This window comes from Pezoporus flaviventris, unplaced genomic scaffold (assembly GCF_033815535.1).
Source record: "Pezoporus flaviventris isolate CSIRO_AGI_PZ_B2104156 unplaced genomic scaffold, CSIRO_AGI_Pfla_v1 ptg000001l, whole genome shotgun sequence".
NCBI lineage: Eukaryota > Metazoa > Chordata > Aves > Psittaciformes > Psittacidae > Pezoporus > Pezoporus flaviventris.
The window spans coordinates 36106811-36127071 of NW_026892549.1; the positions used below are offsets into that span (position 1 = coordinate 36106811).

Below are 20261 nucleotides of genomic sequence, written 5' to 3' on the forward strand. Positions count from 1 at the left end.
ATAAAAAGTATAATAATGATATATAATTCTTACTTATACCATCCACTTCAAGTTTATTAATTTCTTCTTTTGGCAGTTGGATATTTTGCAAAGCAGACTGCAATTCCCAATTGTCTTCCAATACTCTGAGCTCTAAGTAGAAGAGATGACTGAATTATTAACTAATTTATTAATTCCTCTTCCTTATTTAAGATTCCTTTTTTTTTGTGTTATTAGAGCAGAAAGGAAATATGTGCGTTTTACAAGCAGTGCAATGAAATCAACTCAGACATTTCTAATTGGGCTTGACCACATAGGTAAATAAAAGCAAGGCACATGTATAGAACACAAATATTCATTAGATTTCAATAGGATGTACATTTTGCAATGCAAATCATTTCACATGGTGCCTCTGTGTGTTAGAGTCCTGGATGTTATGAATAAACTCCTTTCTCCTGCAGATCCTTCATCCCAGTTTTGTAATATGGAGCTGTAAATGCAAAACCTGTCCCATCTTGTAAAACACAGTTCTGTATTTCCTTCCTTGCTTACCACAGTAACACCAGTTTAACCTCTGAGACTTGGGCAGTATGGTGAAGTGCACAGATGTTTGGGAATATCTTGTTTCTGTGCTAATGCAGGAAATTCAGTTTCTTAAGGGGTTGTGGCAAACCCTTGATTAACCATTGTACAGTACACAAAACTTAATGTACAACTGTTCATATTACTGCACACTTAGTGAACCTCTTCTGTTGTTGTTTTATTGGGTATTATTTTGTTTGTTGTTTCTACTTTAAAATCTAAAAAATATTTTAAATTTTTGTTTTACTTGCTTTAAACCCATTTTACAGTGACATGATTTACAAATTACTATTTAAAATTTACATAATTTCCAGCATAGACTGCAGAATTATGTATTACGAGTCTACTGGGTATTGTTTGTTTATGTGCTTTCCCATAAGTAGTGATGGATGAAGAATATTGTACATAATGGAAATCAGTGACTTTCAACTTCAATTTAAAAATGAAAGAATCTTTTAGAACTGATGGAAACCCTTCTTGGTTAGTTTGCCTCTTTTTCTAAATTTTTTTTTTTTTTTCAATAGCAACCACTTCCTGCTTCTGGAAAAGCAGAAAAAAAAAACAAACCCTCAAAGTACTTCTCTTAGCACTTCTTGAGCTAGACAGTATACAGAACATGCCAAAAATACAACACTGGAGTTTGTTCTTTCAATCTTGACAAGTTTTGCAGATTCAAGTGGGGTTTTATGGCTGAAAAATCATCCTAGCACTTGATACTCACCCAGACTCAGCTGAACCTTTTCAATACTTCCCCTCAAAACTCCTGAAACTTGTGCACTGCCACAAATTGCAGGCATGTTAGAAGCAGCTCCCAAACAAGTGTATGTTAGTTTAACTGCATGCCTACTAAAATTCATATATTTTCAAAATGCTGCCAACTGCAATGAGAATGGATCTACCAAAAATAGTTTTTGCATCACATAAGAGATTAGGAAAGCAAGGGACTTAAAGAAAATTAAACCAAAAAAGGTCATGAAAAAAGTCAAAGAGAAGCCTGAATTTGCTTTTATTCCTGAAGAATAATAGCACAACAGAGTGAGGCGTCATGAAACCAGTGGTGAAGATCCATTAATGAAACTGTTCTCTTTTGCACAGAGGTTAAGAAACAGAGGTATCTGTAGTTGGGCACTTCGCTGCACTCCATGATAAGGAAGTAGTGGGGGCCCTTGATACACAAAGTCATAATGAATCATAGAAAACAGTGAGCTATGGCAATGGATTAAATCTGAAAAAAATCCATGCATTAGCTGTATCTAAATGGTTAAACCTATTTAAAACTTCTGCAAAAGAAATGCCAGAATAACATAGTGTTTTTATAGCACAATTGCAACAGCTGTTGACCAATCTTTTCCATCTGCAAACATTTAACAGTTTGGTTAAAAACTAAGATGTAGCAACTCCTATTGTAGTCAAAATAATCTTACATTGCAATTCACTGACTTCTACATGAATCACCACTGATTAATTTAGCTTAACAGTAATGCAGCATTTGTCTTCCTCATGTGTCTTCTGGTCAGACAACACTGAGAACAGTGGGTTATCAATACTTGCTGACCTGGCAGTAAAGACCCTGGAAGTAGAAATGTCACTGCATTTCTACTGGTTACTGGGCAAGAAAGGAGGAATGCCAAATCACTGAGGTGTTTTACAGGACCATGCTAGTTTTCATAACACTTCAGGACTGAGTAAGTTGGAGATTGTTTTTTAGGGAAAAACAAAGGACAGAGAGAGAAAAGTCACTGCACAGTAATTAATATTTTCATGGTTAGCAAGTTTCTGCTTGGTCTGGTTGCAAACAGTCCTCACTAAAAGGCTACTTAAAAAATGAGGGTTCTGAATGTTTCTTGCTGGAGTTCCCATCTTTTATCAATAATTCACCCTGTCTGAAGCAGTTATTTAAACTGATCATCTGAAAGAGCATTTGCTCTTCCCTGACATCTCTGCTGATGGCTGAAGAGCAAGTCACTGATCCAAATTCTAATTAGCACAGCACAATAGCTCAAACTGCAAAATCTAAATAGTACACTGCTGCATTTTGTACAGGGTAGGTTTGCTTCATGAAAAAAACTCTCAGAAAGTCTTGTGTTCATCCAAATGTCAAAAGGAATAGTTAGGAAATCAAAACAATCTTTTCTACAAAGTTTGACTCAATATTTAGGAGACAAGGAGCTGCTGATGTTCATGATGTTGCATCCATAGGATAGAAACAGGAAAAACATCAGAATGCTATAAAAGTGCTGGATTAGTGAGTTCACTAATATTTAGCTTTCACTAATTAGAAATCTAAAAAGACACTAGGTATTTTGATAACAAGATGAAAGACTCCTTGATCACAATCCAAATATTGATTAGAGGACCTGCATAGTGAAGATCAATGGGAAAAAAAATTGCTTAGAAATAAGCGAGATATTTGCAGTACCTCTATTACCGTAGTTCTCAAAAAGAGTAGAAATGGGAATCCCAGGACCTGTCACAGAATGATAAGAACGCAGTTTATAGTTTGAAGCTGGAATTTTATGATGGAGTTCATATTACGTTAAGATTGGTAACTGAAAGGTGTTAAAGAGGTCAGAGCTGATACACAAACACACTAGTCCCTGCTACATGAAATAAATAAGGTATACATACAGCTGCTTATCAAGCATAATCAAAACAACTTTAAATTTACTAACAAACTCTTCCTCTCTACAGATGAACTGACATCTAGTTAATACCTGAGATGTGATTATATAAGGTGCATGCAGAATTAACAATGTGAAACATTCTTCTGAGAACACGCCACATCATATTTGTGAAGGTGAGTGGCTTTCATATGGTGATGACCTCACTGACTACTCTGTGCAAGAATGATTGAAAGGTGTTATTATTTGCTACATTTGCTTCTCTGCTCAGTGGAAGTTCTTGGGAACTCTTCAGATGATCAGTCAATAAAAAAATCAGAAGAACAGTAAAATTTAGATGAAGTATGCAAAAGGAAAACCATGGATATTTTTCTTTCCTTTTCTCGAATTGTGACTTCAGACTTCACTGTTATTTGATTACAGTAATGGATAAAATGTTGAACCACTGAAATCACCTAACTTATTTCAAAAGAGTTAAGACTTCATTTAAAACTTACAAGTAGTTTCAATGATCATGCATCTTGATGAGCTGAATTTTTCTTAGTTCAGTTCTTAAGAATGTTCTCAGGTAAATATCCAACATTTTGTGGCTGACACAAATTTAATAATTCCAGTTGGGAAACATATTGTAATAGTCTCTAATTGCTAACTTTGATCACATAAATTGGAAATATGTGTGTTTCTAAATCCTGCTCTAGTTGCTGCAAGAAAAACATGATTTTGATGAGACACATTAAAATCTGTTTTGGGCCATGAAGGACTTTCAAAAATCTGTTTTTAATTCCAAAAATCCCAGTATTTTTGTTAAAAAAAAAAAAAGTGAAAATATTTCAGTGTTCTGAAACATCTTCGCAAAGGTTTCGGACATGGAAAACTTTCTTTCTGGTTATTGTGAAATTTGTGATACCATTTGGGATAATCAGTATTATCTACAACCCTGACAAAATAGAAAGAACAACTGATTATATGTTTGCTCCCATACTATACATACCGTAACAGATCAAGGCGTAATACTTAGAATGTTCACTGAACCTTGCTGTATAATACTGGCATCTCTCTTTTCTTAAATTGCAAGTAATGCATTGTTTTCTGATAGGTCTACTTCCAATACTGATTCTAGGAAAAAAAACCCAAAACAATATTTATTTCGCCACAACTAAAGTCACGTGTGCCTGCCTTGCATTTTAGAACAAAGGCACTGTATTTTCAGAACAGTTCAATTTAAAAATAAATGTTTTCCCTTTTTATCCTTTCTTTTTTTTTTTTTCCCAAGAGTATATGTAAAATTTAGATGCTATTTGTCCTAAATTTTCAGATATAATCTGAGGTCAAGATTTAGTTAAAGTAGCCTATGAAATTGTACTTTAAACGTTTTGAAACTAAATTATTAACAAATCCAGAGCTATCTTCTATGAACTTAGTATCATTAAGATAATGTTGATAACACTTACTTGTAAATATTCCTTCTTCCTGGATAGCCTTCAAATTCATTGCTTGAATAGAAACTGTAAATTCATTTATATGTTAGTAAACAATCCGTAAAGTGATGACCTATGAACCAGCATCAAGATAGAAAGCCATTTTCGAAGTTAACTTAGACTTTTTGAGATTTCTGCATGTGGTGGAAGAGTAAGTTAAGCTTATATACCTTACATCTTGCTCAAACTCTGATTAGATGACAAATAAACCATATATATAGGTATTCTATTTTAATTCTCGCAAGCTAATCTCTCCAATTATGTAATTATGTAAGCTATATCTACTTATACAGTAAGCTGAGAGACCATAAAAAGAGAAGTAAATGCACAGTGTCTAAGGGTTCACCACATGATTAAATTTAAGTATTTCTAAAAAAGTATCTCTAAGATTGGTGATTGAAAATAGAAAAATGAAGAAAATTTACAAAGAATATCGCATAAGTAAAGTTTGCAAACCTGTGCATTGCCTGCATACAAATTTGTTGTGGATACATTCAGATAAGAAACAAATTATACCTAGGTAAAACTTCATGAGTTAACAAATGGTGTTCAAATGATTAAGTGTTGCTTTTACTGACAACACTCACAACATATTCTCTTCTTCATGCTACTTACATTGCATCATTTGTGACTCTGAAAATGTATATTGCTTCCCATTCTCCACTTGTAATTTGGATTGCATTCTCCTGTGAAGCAAGACATACAAGTTACTGAATATTGTAGAATTATTGCAGGAATTTACAGTAGATCAATATAGAACACTTTGCTTGACTTACCACAGAGCCATTGATGTAATGAATATGCTTATAACCATTTTTGTCACTAAAAATTTTGTAATATGAACTGCTGTCTGATGTAAAATGTGGTGCAGAAACAAAGAACTGAAACAATAGAGGGAAAATGGTAAGTAAGACTGTCCAAGCTGATCAGCAGATTATAGTACATACACTAAAAGTAACAAGACTATTCAATCAGACAGGACAAAGTACTTTGCACAAGTGTTTACCTATGATATTCAATCTTGGACTCAGTACATACTACAACTTCTAACCTGTTATGTCAGACTTCTTAAACTGTAACTACAGAGAACTGTCAACTACCATTTTAAGTGGGATATTTTACCTTGAAGGCTCTTCTTTAACTGAGCTTGTGCAGCACTTGGCACTGAAACTGTGTTCTGAATGGACAGGTTTTATTCTTAAAATGCTATGGTATGTCTGATCCCTCTTGGATGACATCAGAGAAATTCTACATCTATTTTTGTCTCCAGGATGCTTCTAAGAATTACACCGCAGTATGAATTTACCTCTTGTCATTACTTGCCTCCCTTCAGTATAGTGTCTAATCAGTTGGTCTAAAATTTGCAAAAGGGGACAGAAAAAGTTTTTAAACTCGGAAAGGAGGTAGCCAGATATTAGGCGTAGCACAGCAATAAAGTCTCAATCCTACAGTACAAGAAGTTTAAGCAGTAGTGTTGTATGACACAGAATGGTGCTTCATGTTTCAACTCACTGCTGTGAATATGCAGAAAGCTGTAGCTTTTCATTAAATCAAAATGGAATACAACAAGAAAACATACCCCGCCTGCCCATCCCGTTTGACTCTCTTCTATGTGCTGTTGATTCTGAAAAACAAAACCAAATATACAATCTTTTAAGAAATTCAAGAATGAGTTTATGGAGATTCAAAATCTTAAAATAAAAAATCAACAGCCACCTGTAAAAATGTATTTTAGGACACTTGCTGTGAATGTTCAGGGACTTGAGGATTTCCTGAGGTAAATAATATTACTGTATTAATACCATTATGTTAAAATTTTCTTTTTTAACAGCTGTCATCAGAACTAAATAAAAGCTGAAGTAATTTTTTTTAACCTTATGCAACATTTTCACTGAAAGCAAGAATTAACAACTACTTAATCTCATGAATTTTTCAGAAAAAAAGCCTGAGTAAAATAATTTCAGGAATAATAATATTAAAAATCTGTGTTAGATTCTCAGCTAGTTAATTTGACATATTTCCTTTCATTTCAAAGCTGTAATGTTGATTTATAACACAGATAATGTGACTAATAGGTACATCTTTTAAACAAACCTTAAAACCACAAACCAAAGACTTTATCTAAGTAAATAGAAATCAAGGGTCTCTGTACCTGGTGCTCAGATTAGAGATATTAAAGGAGCTGATTTTCAACAGTTTAAAAAAATCTCAGAAATAAAGTATTTAGAAAATGAATTAAGGGTTAGGCAGCAAAAATCAACCAGGTTATCATACCCTGTGACTATGGATATAAGTTTAGCAGGTCTCAAGCTCTTGTAACATTCTTAAAGCTGATTTTAAAAAAGACTTCTGCTGAGCATAAATGGATCAGAACCTCCTGCAGCTGAAGGTACATTTTTATTTATGCTTTACTTCTAAAGTTTCTAGTGCATTTTCAATACTTTCCTAAGACTTTTTCATTGAAGAGTATAATATCTTGTTTGTTGGATGGAGTGATTTAATATTTAACAATTCTGCAGTCAATGTATTTCTTTTTTTATCTTACAAACTTTAGGCTGTTCATTGAATACAGTATTTCTTCACTGTCTGAAATAAACTCAACAAATTTGCTTTCTAAAGACTATGGTTTGTGTTTATTATTCGCAGTGTAGTCTCATTAACATTCAGAATCATGCTTTCTCCCTTTAAACTTAGTCCCTGCAAAGTGATTTATCTGAGAAAAAGTTGCAGGTACTTGCCCCTTAGAGGGCTGCTTAGTACTTCACAGTGGCTCCACTGAGCTATTAACTCAGAAGATGGACTCTATTTCTTTTATAAGATAAGAAAAATAGGATATGTTGTTTTATATCTGCATCCTAAATTTATTTTCCTTTCTTTAAATTAAGGCTCCGATCTTGATGACATAGTCCATTAAGGATATATTTAACTTCCCTCGTTTGAGTAGTCCAATTGACCTCTATGGGATTTTTCTGTCTATTAAAGTATTTACAGAATTTAATTAGAGAACTGGCATTTCCATAGGAAATCCCAATTTCACAAACACATGCCTAGCTTTTACTCACATGAATAGTTCCACTGAAGTCATATTGGTTTCGATGGTCTATTCACATGAGCAAGACTCAAACGTGAACATTTTTGATGAATCGACACTTTAGGAATATCTTGTAGATTACATTTTGTTATTATTTTCAAGCACATAAAGCCTAGCACATTTATTGTGCATTAGTCTCAATTTAATCTGAAATCAACAAGAGAACTGTTTTTGCCAATGGAAACACACAGAGATATACTTTCTAACAGCAAATAGAGCTAATGCAGCACTCCCATCTGTTCACACTCCTTCAATTGGCCATTTGTGCAAACTTTAATGTGATAAAAGCATTGTATCACTGTATAAATATAGAGTTATAGAAACGTCAGTAGTGACTCCATAAATAAGGTTTCATGGAGAAATGCAATTAAACAAGGATAATAACACAGTCCTGCAAGATGTTAATTGTTCTGGTCTGGTTCCAGAAAAGCAATTAAGCACATGCTTAATCTTAAACACATAAATAGACATACTGAAATAAATAAAACTGCTTACATGCTTAAAGTTAAGCTTGTTTTAAGGTTCTTTGGTGGATTGTGGTAGAATCCTAGAAAAAAAAAATCCCCCTTTTTTGGGGGGGGGTGTTTGTTTTTTTGTTTTTTTCTTTATTAATTTACAACAACTGTCATATCATAGAGGAATAAAAATTATTTTCAGCTTGGAAAGTTTGTGTCAACTCTGAATTTACAATTTATCAATCATACAGAACACTTTTATAAGTATTCTTGCCTTTTACTTCTCATTAGTTCCAGGTTTCACCCTAATGTTAGTTTTTATAAGTGTTCTGTGCCATAAACTCTAAAACCAAGATATGCAAACACCATCAATACTAAAAGACTATAAATGAGACTTCTGTATTAGTTACTGAAATTCAGAGTTATTCTTTCCTTCAGGTTCTATATGGATTTATCAGTGTCTACAGTCTCCAGGCTTTACAACGTCTTTAAAAGAAATGCTTTTTCAGAAAGGCTTCTGTACATGAGATCTGTAATGATTTACATACAGGTATAGACAGCTAAGCCACCTAATCAAATGCTAATTTCAGCAATGTTAAACTTATATTTATAACTATATTACCTCTGGACAGTCCCATGTATTTGAATTCTCTTTGAAGTCACAAACAGCTAAGACTGAAAAATTCTGGATTCTCTTTAGCCATTGCACACAGACTCGACTATCTGTTACCCAAGTAAGCCAAGTAAAATAGTGATCACTAAAAAATAATTAAAAAAAAGAAAGAAAAAGTGGTTATTAAAGAACAAAAATATAGAAGCACTGCTACAGATTGTATCCCCCATAGTGTTCTGTGGATTCAACAGCAAAGCTTCCAGTGTCTTAGGCATTTTTTTTTTTTTTTTTTGTCCTTTGCAACAATGAATCATCTGGACAGAGAATCAAAATGCATTTCTAGTTAGCTTCTGATCCATCTAGGAGATGAATATGGCACTCCACTGTTAGAAACAGAAAACAACTCAGAAGTTCAAACATTGAAAACAAATAGAAAATTTTATTTTTTTTTAAAGAAAAGACATATTTGAGGGCACACTACCTTGATGCTACGACTGCAGGAACTGGCACCTTCTTAGGACCAAATGCTTCAGCATTAATAGTGTCTACAATAAACACTTTAACAGTAGGATTTTTAGCCCCAGCCTTCAAAGAAAATGTATCAGGTTATTCAAATCAGGCTCTGAACAATTCAGAATGAGGAAAATAACAACACTTTTTGGAGGAAAGGAGGCAAGGTGCAAAATACATATTCAATTGTGTATAACAGGGCAAATACAGTTTTATAAGATCTCACAATGTCACTAAAACAGTTTTATGGTACTTTGCATCATTTCATACGCAAAGACAAAAACCTTTTAAACAGTCAAATTTAGTGCCTTTCCTTACAGAAAATGTACTTGATGGGAACCACCACTGAATTTCCATTATGGATCTGTGCAGCACACATGCTTACTTTGGTATAAAACTCTAGGAGTATATTCATATGATTGCAATTGCTCTTTGACATTCCAGCTGTGGAATAAAATGGTTTAGCTTAAACTGATTTCATGCTTGCTTATTCATTGCATACATTATTAGTTTTTTAATTCTCCTCCATGTGTGGTTTAAAACATCCAGATTTACTTTAGAACTGCAACCCAGCTGACAGTTGAGTAACTTCTTAAGGTGTATTAACATGATCAGTTGCAATCATATGAGCATGACAAGAGTCAGGAGAGCTAATAACATGCTGAAGAAATGCCAAACCAAAACCTTCTTGCCTTAGATCTGGCACTTGAAAGCAGTTAAAATCCAAATCCCCTTGAGATCAAAAAGCACTATGAAGTGTGCAAATAAACTGAAGCTGTTATAGCCTTTATTTTTCAAAATTTACTGTAATGAAAAATAACAACAGCATAGTTAACACATCACAATAAGTAAACTGAATTGAAAAAACAAGACTTGACCATGCAAGCATACACTCACACATGCTCTTTACTTACATGAGTAATTTCATTTATTTCACTGATATTAAATATCTACAGTTTTGAATGTACCTATAGCTTTTCAGAACGTGGCCTAAGTTTTTTTGCTTTTTTCCTTGTGTTTCTCCCCCCCCCCCTCCCCCGCCGAATAAATTTAGGACATAATGGATTTAACCACTGTAATATCACCATTTTTAAAGCACAGTTAATTTTATCAAATGACCCATAACTCATTTATCAACAGAAAGTCAAAAGAACGATAAAACATACCTTTGGGTAGGGGATAATTATTTTTCTAGGATACTGGTCCTCACCAAAATATGAATATTCAATAACTGGTATGTCAGTATCATTAAATTGTACATATGCTAAATACTTTCCACTTGGAGACCACCACAATGCATATTTTGCTGCTAGCATTTCCTCTGAGGAAAAAAACCCAAATCATAATAGTTTATCATTGTTTCTCATTCCAATCTATTTTAGCATTTAGCACTTAGATATATAAAGTGAGTTATACTAAATAAATAACACTTAACATATTGCAATGCATCTCAATTCTGAAAGGTCTTAAGAACTCCCAAAAAGGCACAGAGATCCCATTTAACTCGCTTGTTGTTTTTTTTTTTCCTGTATGTATGTGGGGTTTCTTAAATTATTTTTTTATGCACTGAAATGCCAAATTTTTACCAAAATTAAAAGTTCCATTAAAGCTGAATGCCTAACTACTACCTGTGCAGCAGAAGGAAGCCCAGTATATAAGGTCTGATATAGTTCCAGTAACAAAAGACCTAGGAGTATGGTTACACACTATGAATACAAAATGCAGTCATTGTATGGAAAACAAAATATGGAAATACAGTAATCTTTAGGGCTCCAAAAATAGTGTATCATCACACGTATTTTAGACTGGATTTTTTGAGAACCAGGTAATCTAAACAAAGCATTTAACATGTTAGTTGACGTTCTTCAAGATTTACTTACCTTCATAGACCCAGTCAGGAATCCCATTAAATATTTCATTCTGCTTTCCATCAGTAGTTATTTTAATTGGTGCCTCTCTTGGACTTCGTTTCAAATAGATATTATTCTGATATACATATACCTAAAGACAAGAAAGTATTTCTTATGAATATAGGCACCAGTAAGAGAGGTTAGAGTAAGATCTTTTGCAGCCGATGCTCTTACATTATACCAACAAGAAGACACAAGGAATACAAAATGGGAAATAAATGCTACACTATAAGCTGTTGCAAATTCTGCAAGAGTAGGTACCTCAGTAAATAAATGTTACATTACAGGCCAAATTCTATGTTCACCCATGTCAGAATAAATCCTTAGCAGCTCCTTTGAATTTAATAACTTCAGGGGATTTTGTGGCAAGTTTTGGTTTGGAAAATAAGGAAGAAAAAAATAATCAAAAACTCATTCAAATTGCTCTGTTTTATAAATGACCCCCAGACAAAGTGTTTTGTGACTTCTCTATCTGCTTCCACCAAAACTAGAAGATAAAAAAAAACCACCAAACCACAATGACTAAAATGAATATAATTGGACTTTTAAAAATCTGTCAAAAGGCCTAGCTGATGTGAGATGAGACAAAAAAATGTTTTACTCCCTCTGGGTTATTTTGTTCTTGTCTAATAAACTAGTTATTAAAGACAGTTCTTGCAAGAAATGCTTGCAGGACTTGTATATCTCTAAATTTCAATCAATCAAATGAATGGACATGTAGTTAAGAAACCAGCAACAGAAACATCACTTTCTTAGAAAATCACGCCTTCTGAAGCTATTAGCATTTGTTAGCAACATCAGTGTAACATTTAACTACTTTGTGCTTTAAATGTTTTCATTTAAAAGCAACTCCTAAAACTCTCAGATCTGATACAAGGATATAAAAGCATCACAGACTACTGGTACCAGGAAGATAGGAAACTGCCTTCAGAATTCTTGATAACAAAATGACAATATTTAACTAAATTGGGAGAATTAATACTCTCCTAGAACATGGAGAAATTTTCCTAATAAATTGTCCATTCATATGTAGCACACTCCTGGGTATTTTCTGAAATGAGTTTGATATTTAATTTTTTTTTTTTGCGCAAATATTTTTCGATCTGGGTAAATACTTAAAAAACACTAATTGTTATTGGGCTGATCTTTTGGACCCAAGAATAAAATCAGCTTATAAACTCATTACTATGCAATAGGTCTTTTATCATTACTGAGATATCAAGTAGCTATTAAAAGGAAAAGAAAATAACATTCTTTGTAATAAGAACCTGACAGCCATTTTCTAGGATGAAAATTTTAGAAAAGATTTTAAACACTGCTCCTTTAAATCTCCATAGTAAACACATGTATTACACAGTGTCAAAGGAAAACACATTGGTTTTCAGGCCCTGAAACTACATTCAAGCTGATATACAATTATGTTGGTCAATTCTTGATAGGAGATTGGCCAGCATACTGAAACACGCAATGTAGCTGAGAACACAGTCCTTCTATCAAGACACAGACAAGCTAAATTTTAACAAGCTAAAACTGTTTTATTTGTCAGTCTTGCTTACAACCAAAGTTATTACACAGTCCTGTCAAAAATATAGCCTAATAAAATAATAACCAAAGGCAAACAAATGTTTTTTAGCCACACAAAGCAAAATAATTTTAGTGCTTTGTTATCTTTACTGACCAATTTGTGTCCAATGGGTGACCAGGATATATACTGAATCTTATGTGGAAGCTGATTTTCTGTTACAAAACCACTAAAAAAAGAAAGAATTTGAGATGACTTTTTGTACACAGTGAAAATGGATCATTATACTGTAATTCATATAAAATTCATGGAGGGCTATGTTTTCTAACAGCTGATTGTTTTTTGAGCCATGCAAAATCAAGGCAGGCAGTGAGACATGCAGTAATGTGATGGTGTGCACCAGTGCTGGTAAAGCCTTCCAACTCAACCTTTTGAAAACATTCAACAGCCGAATAAGCCAGCCTCACCTCTTTCTAAATACTGCATAACCATCTACAGTAATTTGCTCCATCTGCAGCCTCAGCAAGTTACTGGGAAATGTGCTTTCAGGATATTGCATGCTAAGGCAACCATAACAGCAGCAGTTGCAACATTTGTTAAGGATCAGGACCCACATGCAGCACCTCTCTACTCACATTAGCTTGCAGCAATCTTTTCCTGTCACCTTGAACCAACAGTTTCGCATGAGTGGAGCAGCTCAGTGCAGCCCCTTTTGCTCAGAACTGAGAAGCATTTGGTCACATTACTACTTAAGGTATAAAAGGTCACTGGGGAGACAGGTGGCCTCCTTCAAACTTGGGAGGAAAGAGTAGTGGCTTGAGGAAGATCTTGGGAAAGAGACCAAATACCATGGGAGAAGCTGTAAAGTTTTGAGGAACCCAGGACTGACTGTTACAAGATCACTGCAGCACTAAAGGAAATGTGAGAGTTCTAGGAAAGCTAAAGATTGGATCAACCACAAAAAGGATGAATTAGACAACAGAATGACATGGAGACATCAGGTGTGAAGCTGAAGTAGACTCAATCATCCAAGATAGGGTGGGAGAAAATTATGCAAAGAAGAAAAATGTATGAGAATCTTAAGCAGTGAAAGTTTTAGGGCATGAAATATAACTCAATCTAGATACCTAGATGAGTAGATGAAAGGACTGTATGATTTTCTTAAAGGCCATTTTTGTCAAGCAACCAACCTGATAGATTCAGGTAAAAGCAAAGCAAGGTGGTAGTCACATTACTGTGGAGTTTTTCAGTGGAAATGCAAGCACATCACTACAAGGTATTCACCATAGTTCCCTGTAAGAGATATGTGGCCTTACCCATATATGAGATCATAAATGTGGTATGATGCTGTATAGGAGTATCTCCACAGCTGCGAAAATTAAGCAGGAAAATAATATTATTGACTTGGACAAGATAATCTAAAAGTAATCAGCTGTCTTTTCATAGCTTGATCATTTCTTGAGAAAGTACTTAGAAAGGTTTATCTGTAGCAGCCACAACAAACAAAATACTAAATGAAACCAAACATTTCATGAAGTGGTATATTAATTACCTTTGAATAATTGCTTTCCAGAGCTATGAAATATTTGTCAGATGACAACACATAATTTGAAGCATTCACTTGTTTCTGAAAGATTCAGAAGTAGATTAGATTCTAGTAAAAAAAAAAGGATTTGATGAGTTTTAATCCACTCACTTTTAAACTGGTACTTGAAATGCAACGGCATTTTGCTGCCTTTTTATTAATTGGAATGGTACGTACCATTGTGCTGTTAGTCATGATGGTAGTGGGGTAGTTCATTTCAACATTGTAGAGTATAATGTCATCTTCTGCAGACTGATGAAGATATTCATTGTCTTTATAAACAAGATAAAAGGGCTGTTACCTTGCACAGAAGATACTACAGAAAAGATCCATTTATCAAAGTATTCACACTCCTGTCAATGAATAGGCTTTGAGCAAACTCTTTTGGCATCTACATAATTTTTTTTTTTCCTATTGATGCCAAAGTACAGAGTTGTCAACAAACTGCTTTCAGGGTTCTTGAGTATGTTGTCAATATGACACACTGAACAAAGAATCAGCTAGTTAACTTTATGATTACATGCCACATTTTAGTAATTGATCAAGAATACCACTGACAGACCCATTAGAAGGTCAGTATCATAATGTAGCTGTTTTCAAGAAAACCAGAACATTCGCATTTCTACAGATTCCACAGATAACAGCGGTATCATGTAACTGACACTATGTAAATGATACTCCCCTTACTCACACAGTGAGGATGAGTGACCTTCAAAGCAAATGGAATTGAACCCAACCTGTGCTCAAGACCTGAGCCATGGTTTGATAGAAAATGAAGGTCAGAATTTTAATTTCACATTATTATTTTTGCTGTTAGAAACAGAGAGAAGGAATTACATGGTGTAGCTAAAGAAAGAGAGACTTTAACAGGCAGCCTGAAACATTGTATAAGGTGTTCATTTTTAGGAAATTGGATCACCCTTGGATCTTTTGAGTTCACTTCTGTGATTTGTGTTAACAGCATTTTTGGTGATCTCAGGCACTCTTAGGAAGAGATAGTCAATTTTAACTCCTTGCTTCAGAAGAAAAATAGACATATGGAATGCTGTAGGCATGACTATCTATGGAATCTATGGCATGACTTTTGTGTGAGCTTTGTGACTGTTAAGAGGAAAGATAAGTCTAAGTGTGAAGGATATAAAGAGGGAAGGAAAATATTAGGTTTAGGTGATATGCTGCCTACATACTTCAAACATTCAGACAGAATTCTAACAAATGGTGACCTAATTTTTATATCATACAAGTGATGTCAATATGCTTCAAATTATTAATTGTAAAATTTGAACTGCTGCAAGCAATGCCCTGGAAAGCTTCAGCTAAGTTAAAAAATTGTGGGTAAAAACTAACTCGGTAAGACCGCATCTGAATGGGCACTATGTTTCTTGTCTTGAGTCAGGAACAATTGCTTGAAGCAGTGCATAGATGGAGTGGTAGTGTGTGTACTAGAATGTAACCCAGCCTAGCTCAAGCCTTTGGGTGCTTGCCATGCACAGACACGTATCTCAGCAGCAATTAACTTCATGTCTTTATCTTCTACCTTAAGACACTCACTCAGAAACTCAACTTTATTTTCTGTGCAGCTCTTTGGAACTCTGGAATTTCAGCAGTATCAGCATTTTGTTAGATGAGACAAAATCGGCTGGGCTCATTGCAGAGCTAAGTACTCATGAAAACAAAGGAGAATGGGGCCTGTAAGATAGGCTACCTCAATTATTACAAATGATAAGTGAAAAAGGGCTGTGACAAACACAAAGAAGAAGATTGCTGACACATTGATATATTTCTTTCACTTACTGCAATGAATATGACAGTAAAGAAATAAAACACTGAAAGCCTCTGCAAAATTATACTTGACTCAAACATGTCTGTTGAAACACCAAATACCTGGAATTTCTAGAATGACTGACAGAATAGTAAATTTCAACCATAAGTTTTGACTAGCAGATTGTTTAATTTCATAGTTAGCATTCATTCACAGTAAAGCTGGAAGGAAAATACATTTCTGCGTCTGTGTAAATCAGTTTGGAAATACATATTAAAAAGGCTTATGTACTTTTGAGGAAAGGTTTTACTTACCTGACACCCAATATGGAAAAAATGTTTTATATTGGAAGTTTCCACTCAGGTAATCCTCCAGTGTAAGGGCTCTGGGTCCATCATCTGTGTTGACAACTAAGACAATAGAAAGTTTCTGTTACTACAACGGTGTGAAGTGTTTTTTTTTTTCTATTTAGCACCAGAGAATAGTGAGGATAGCATAATCCTGGAAGTACACAGAAAGTAGGCACAGCAGAAAGTTTTCTGTTACTGTTCTGGTAAGGTCCACACAAAACCACAAACTAATTTAGTTCACCCAGTCATTTTTTTCACTCAGATATATTTACTTGTAGACCCTGTGAGTCCCAGAAGAGCCTTTTCCACACAGAAGACAAATCAAAGTTTTTTTTTAAAGCACGGTTTCATGAACTTGTGTGGTATGTAGAGACAACTATTTTAATAGGAATTTGCACATATTCAGCAGACTCAAACAGCAGGATGTACTTATAAACCCCTACTGCCAAATTTCATAAATACCTCATCAACCAGAGTTAGAAGATGGAGATAAGGCTTCCAAAATGATCAACATTCACATATTTCTCTTAGTAGCTACATGAAAAAATAATAAATGAAGGTATGCTGATAAAGCTGAAAAGGAATGAATGAACCTGAACTTCAACTTTTAATTTCATGCTGCAAAAGAAAATTGGCAATGATTCTGGAGAGAAGAAAGGTACTCTGATATTAGATTTGTAAGCATATTGGACAGCTGCATAAAAATAAGGAATAAAATTGTGTCTGGTTTTGTGGCTTTTGTTTGTAAGCATATTGGATAGCTGCATAAAAATAAGGAATAAAATTGTGTCTGGTTTTGTGGCCTTTGTTTGACTATATTTCCTCCCAGCGCTAAACACCGTAAGCTAGGGCAGAATTTAAAAAACAAGTTTAAGGTCAAACACTTATATGGGAATTGGGTAATGTTAAAAATGCTGGTTTGCTAAGTGCATGAAAGTGAAAAAATTCCTTTGCAAAAATGTAAAAAAAAAAAAAAGGCAAAAACCTATGCAGCTCACAAGAGAAAGAGCACTCAAAATATTTAATCCTTGAAAGACATAGGAACATTTCTGATAAAGGCCATTTTTTAACGTTCAGTACCACAATAATTGCAGCTTTTAAGTCTAGGCATTCTGGATTCTATTCTTTCCTCCTTTAAAATCAAGGGGACTTTTGCCATAGTCTTCAGAGATAGTGATGTCACACTGCAGCTGAGTAGATCTCTGCCACTTCCCCTGTTCCTTCAGAGCAATGAGGTGACAGCCAGATAATCAAGATGACTCGTTGCCCTCAGGTTTCATATGCTCCATCACTTCCTCATTACAGCTGCCTCCTCTGTTAAGATCACAGTGACTTCCTGGGAAATGTTTCTTCATATTCTCTTCCATAGTACTTTATAATGATAATACATGTTTTCTTCTGGTAAGTGACTATTACTTACTGTAGAATACACATGTCAGGTTGACTGTTGACACTAGCCTTATCTGCACTAATGCAGAAGAAAGCTGTCATGAGAAATAAAACTGAATGCCAATCCACAGGCAAAAACCTATTGGTATAGACTCTGAGCTAGCAGTATGTCCAGAAAATATCTCAAGAAGTTCAATAAGAAGTTAATTCTTCTAGCTAATGCCGTGACTGTATATTCGAGATCTTTGATATGTTAATGATAAGCATAGAAGATGTCAAGCTCTTAAAAAAATGCATAGAAAATAATTCCAAACAAGAATTCACTTTTATTTATACTATTACTTATCACTAGCTTCCAGTTTAAATTCCCCATGTAAATATGCCTATTTGCAAAAGAAATCCACCGTTAAGATCTATTTCTATGGCTGTGTGTATAGGAGGCTTATATTTGCAGTCCTTTTTGATACCTTAATTTGGTAAAATTTCCTGGTTCCTTCCCTCAGATTAAGATGATTTTTTTACTAAAAAGACAAGCAATATCACAAATGTCTCTTCTCTGGTCTAATTTTCACAGCTCTAATTTAAACTTTTACTCTGTTAGTCATCTCACATACATACTTAATATTCTGTGATAATTTATTATGACTGCTAATGATTTTCAAAATGTGTCCACTCCTATCTGAATTTCTACCAGTGGACTGCAAAAAATGTGAACACAACTATTTCTTACTTGATTACTTGTAATTTTGAATGCTTGTTTCTAGGCAACAGAAGCTATCTTTAAATGTTTTAAATGCTTTAATTAAAGGCACCATTTTTAATAGTTTTCTATAGTTGTTGCTGATTCTTTCTTCTAAAACTAAAGACTGGCTCAATAATAGTATTCAAAATCACTGCTCACAGAATAAACCCTAACATGAAGATTACTTTACATGTCTGTAGCACTCTACAGACACTGATTTGGATGGCTGTTGGTGAGCCTGGTAAAGTCTTTTGTTGTGTTTTGTTTCTCTATGAAATAAAGATGAAAAAAGATGCCAAGGGAGAAGGAAGCAAATAGCTGAGCAAACCAAAGAAATGAAAACTTACCAAATTTCAGCTTTGCTCTTTTCCCTTCACCACCCCACTGTCTCAGTTTTAATCCTTTGTGGTCCATTTGCATCCATTTACAGCATGTAGTTCTTATTTCTTTCTGCACCAAATCAGTTAACTTGCTTTATATATTCCATGATCATAATTATTCACTTGTGCATTTGAGTGTATTCGACATACATGTGAATCATGGTGATAAAAGCCTGTAAGCATCTACTAAATGTTACTGGCTTTAGACAGACACCTTCTCCTTTACTGTTCAGTTCACTGTTGTGAGAGAGCTTAATAAAACACAAAAGGATGAACTTTCAGTTATATTAAGCTCAGATTAACTTTATGCACAGCAATCCATCACTATGAAATTCTGTTTGTATTATCAGGATTATTCTCTTTCAAAGACCACTAGACCAATACAACCCTTGCATTAGATTTCAAAGCCCTGTTGACTTATTCTACAATGTGGTCTAATGTGCATCCATATAAATAGTGTCTACTGCTGCCAAATTAAAGAAAGTATGCATAATAATAAGTATTCAGTTTTCTGTATTTTTTATTTTTATATATGTAATTGTATATAGGTATTTTATATGTATTTGTAAGCAATTAATATATATGTATTTTTACATGTATTTTATTTAGCATCCACTGCTACATGGCAAGATGCCTTGCAAATGCAAACTGGTTATCACAGTATTATATTCTGCTTCTGGATTAGACTGTCCATTCTCATATCTGCTGTTTGATGCTGAATATCTAAAGCACAAGTTCCTTCAACATGCACAGGAAAACAGCCTTCCACTTGAGGAGACCACAGCTCAGTTCAGCATCAGAAATTAATTCCAACACTCCTGATCCTGCTCCAGAACTTCTGATCACACTCAGCTCCACATCAGCTCAGTCTGCATTTCTATACCCACATCACATTCAGTCATTTTTTTGTGAGGTGTAACACTGGTTTCCCAGTGAAAGCTACTTCAAAAACACCCTTTGGAATGAGAAGAAAAGATGAAGTCTGAACAAGTCATGTTCCTCAGTATGATACAGCTCTTGTTAGGAACAGAAAGTGTGTACAGAAAGCTAAAGCATGCTAGAATGAGAATGGTTTAGTTTACTACAGACTCTAACTCTCTACTGCTAAGGGTCTAGGGAAGGGAAAAAGCTCTCCTCTCTAATGATAGACTAAGAAAGAATCACTATAATCCCTTTCAGTTATTGAAAATAATGTTTTCAGAAAATATAAAGAAAAGCTAGTATAAAAATTTAATCTTGGATCATAGCCATCATACTGCATTTCTAAGCATAGACTTGGAAAGATTGTTTTA

At 34.3% G+C, this 20261-nt stretch overlaps 1 protein-coding gene across 6 annotated transcripts in view; it reads right to left on the minus strand.

Moving 5' to 3' along the window:
• LOC133268590 (prolyl endopeptidase FAP-like) overlaps nt 1-20261 on the minus strand; it is a 38160-nt gene that overhangs the window by 13319 nt on the left and 4580 nt on the right. For 4 of the 6 annotated variants that reach the window (XR_009743114.1, XR_009743113.1, XM_061451933.1 and 1 more), the window contains exons 3-18: nt 16423-16518; nt 14524-14618; nt 14314-14388; nt 14078-14130; nt 12918-12990; nt 11210-11330; nt 10496-10650; nt 9301-9404; nt 8829-8964; nt 6240-6284; nt 5437-5541; nt 5276-5346; nt 4634-4687; nt 4174-4298; nt 2981-3028; nt 34-132 (exon numbers count right to left, since the gene is read on the minus strand). Coding sequence is in view for 4 of the 6 variants with exons in the window: in XM_061451933.1 (XP_061307917.1) it covers nt 34-132; nt 2981-3028; nt 4174-4298; nt 4634-4687; nt 5276-5346; nt 5437-5541; nt 6240-6284; nt 8829-8964; nt 9301-9404; nt 10496-10650; nt 11210-11330; nt 12918-12990; nt 14078-14130; nt 14314-14388; nt 14524-14618; nt 16423-16518 (1455 nt within the window). In the remaining 2 variants the exon portion in view is untranslated. The remainder of the gene's footprint in view (nt 1-33; nt 133-2980; nt 3029-4173; nt 4299-4633; nt 4688-5275; nt 5347-5436; nt 5542-6239; nt 6285-8828; nt 8965-9300; nt 9405-10495; nt 10651-11209; nt 11331-12917; nt 12991-14077; nt 14131-14313; nt 14389-14523; nt 14619-16422; nt 16519-20261) is intronic. The other 2 variants (XM_061451942.1, XM_061451960.1) reach the window with 2 other exon arrangements.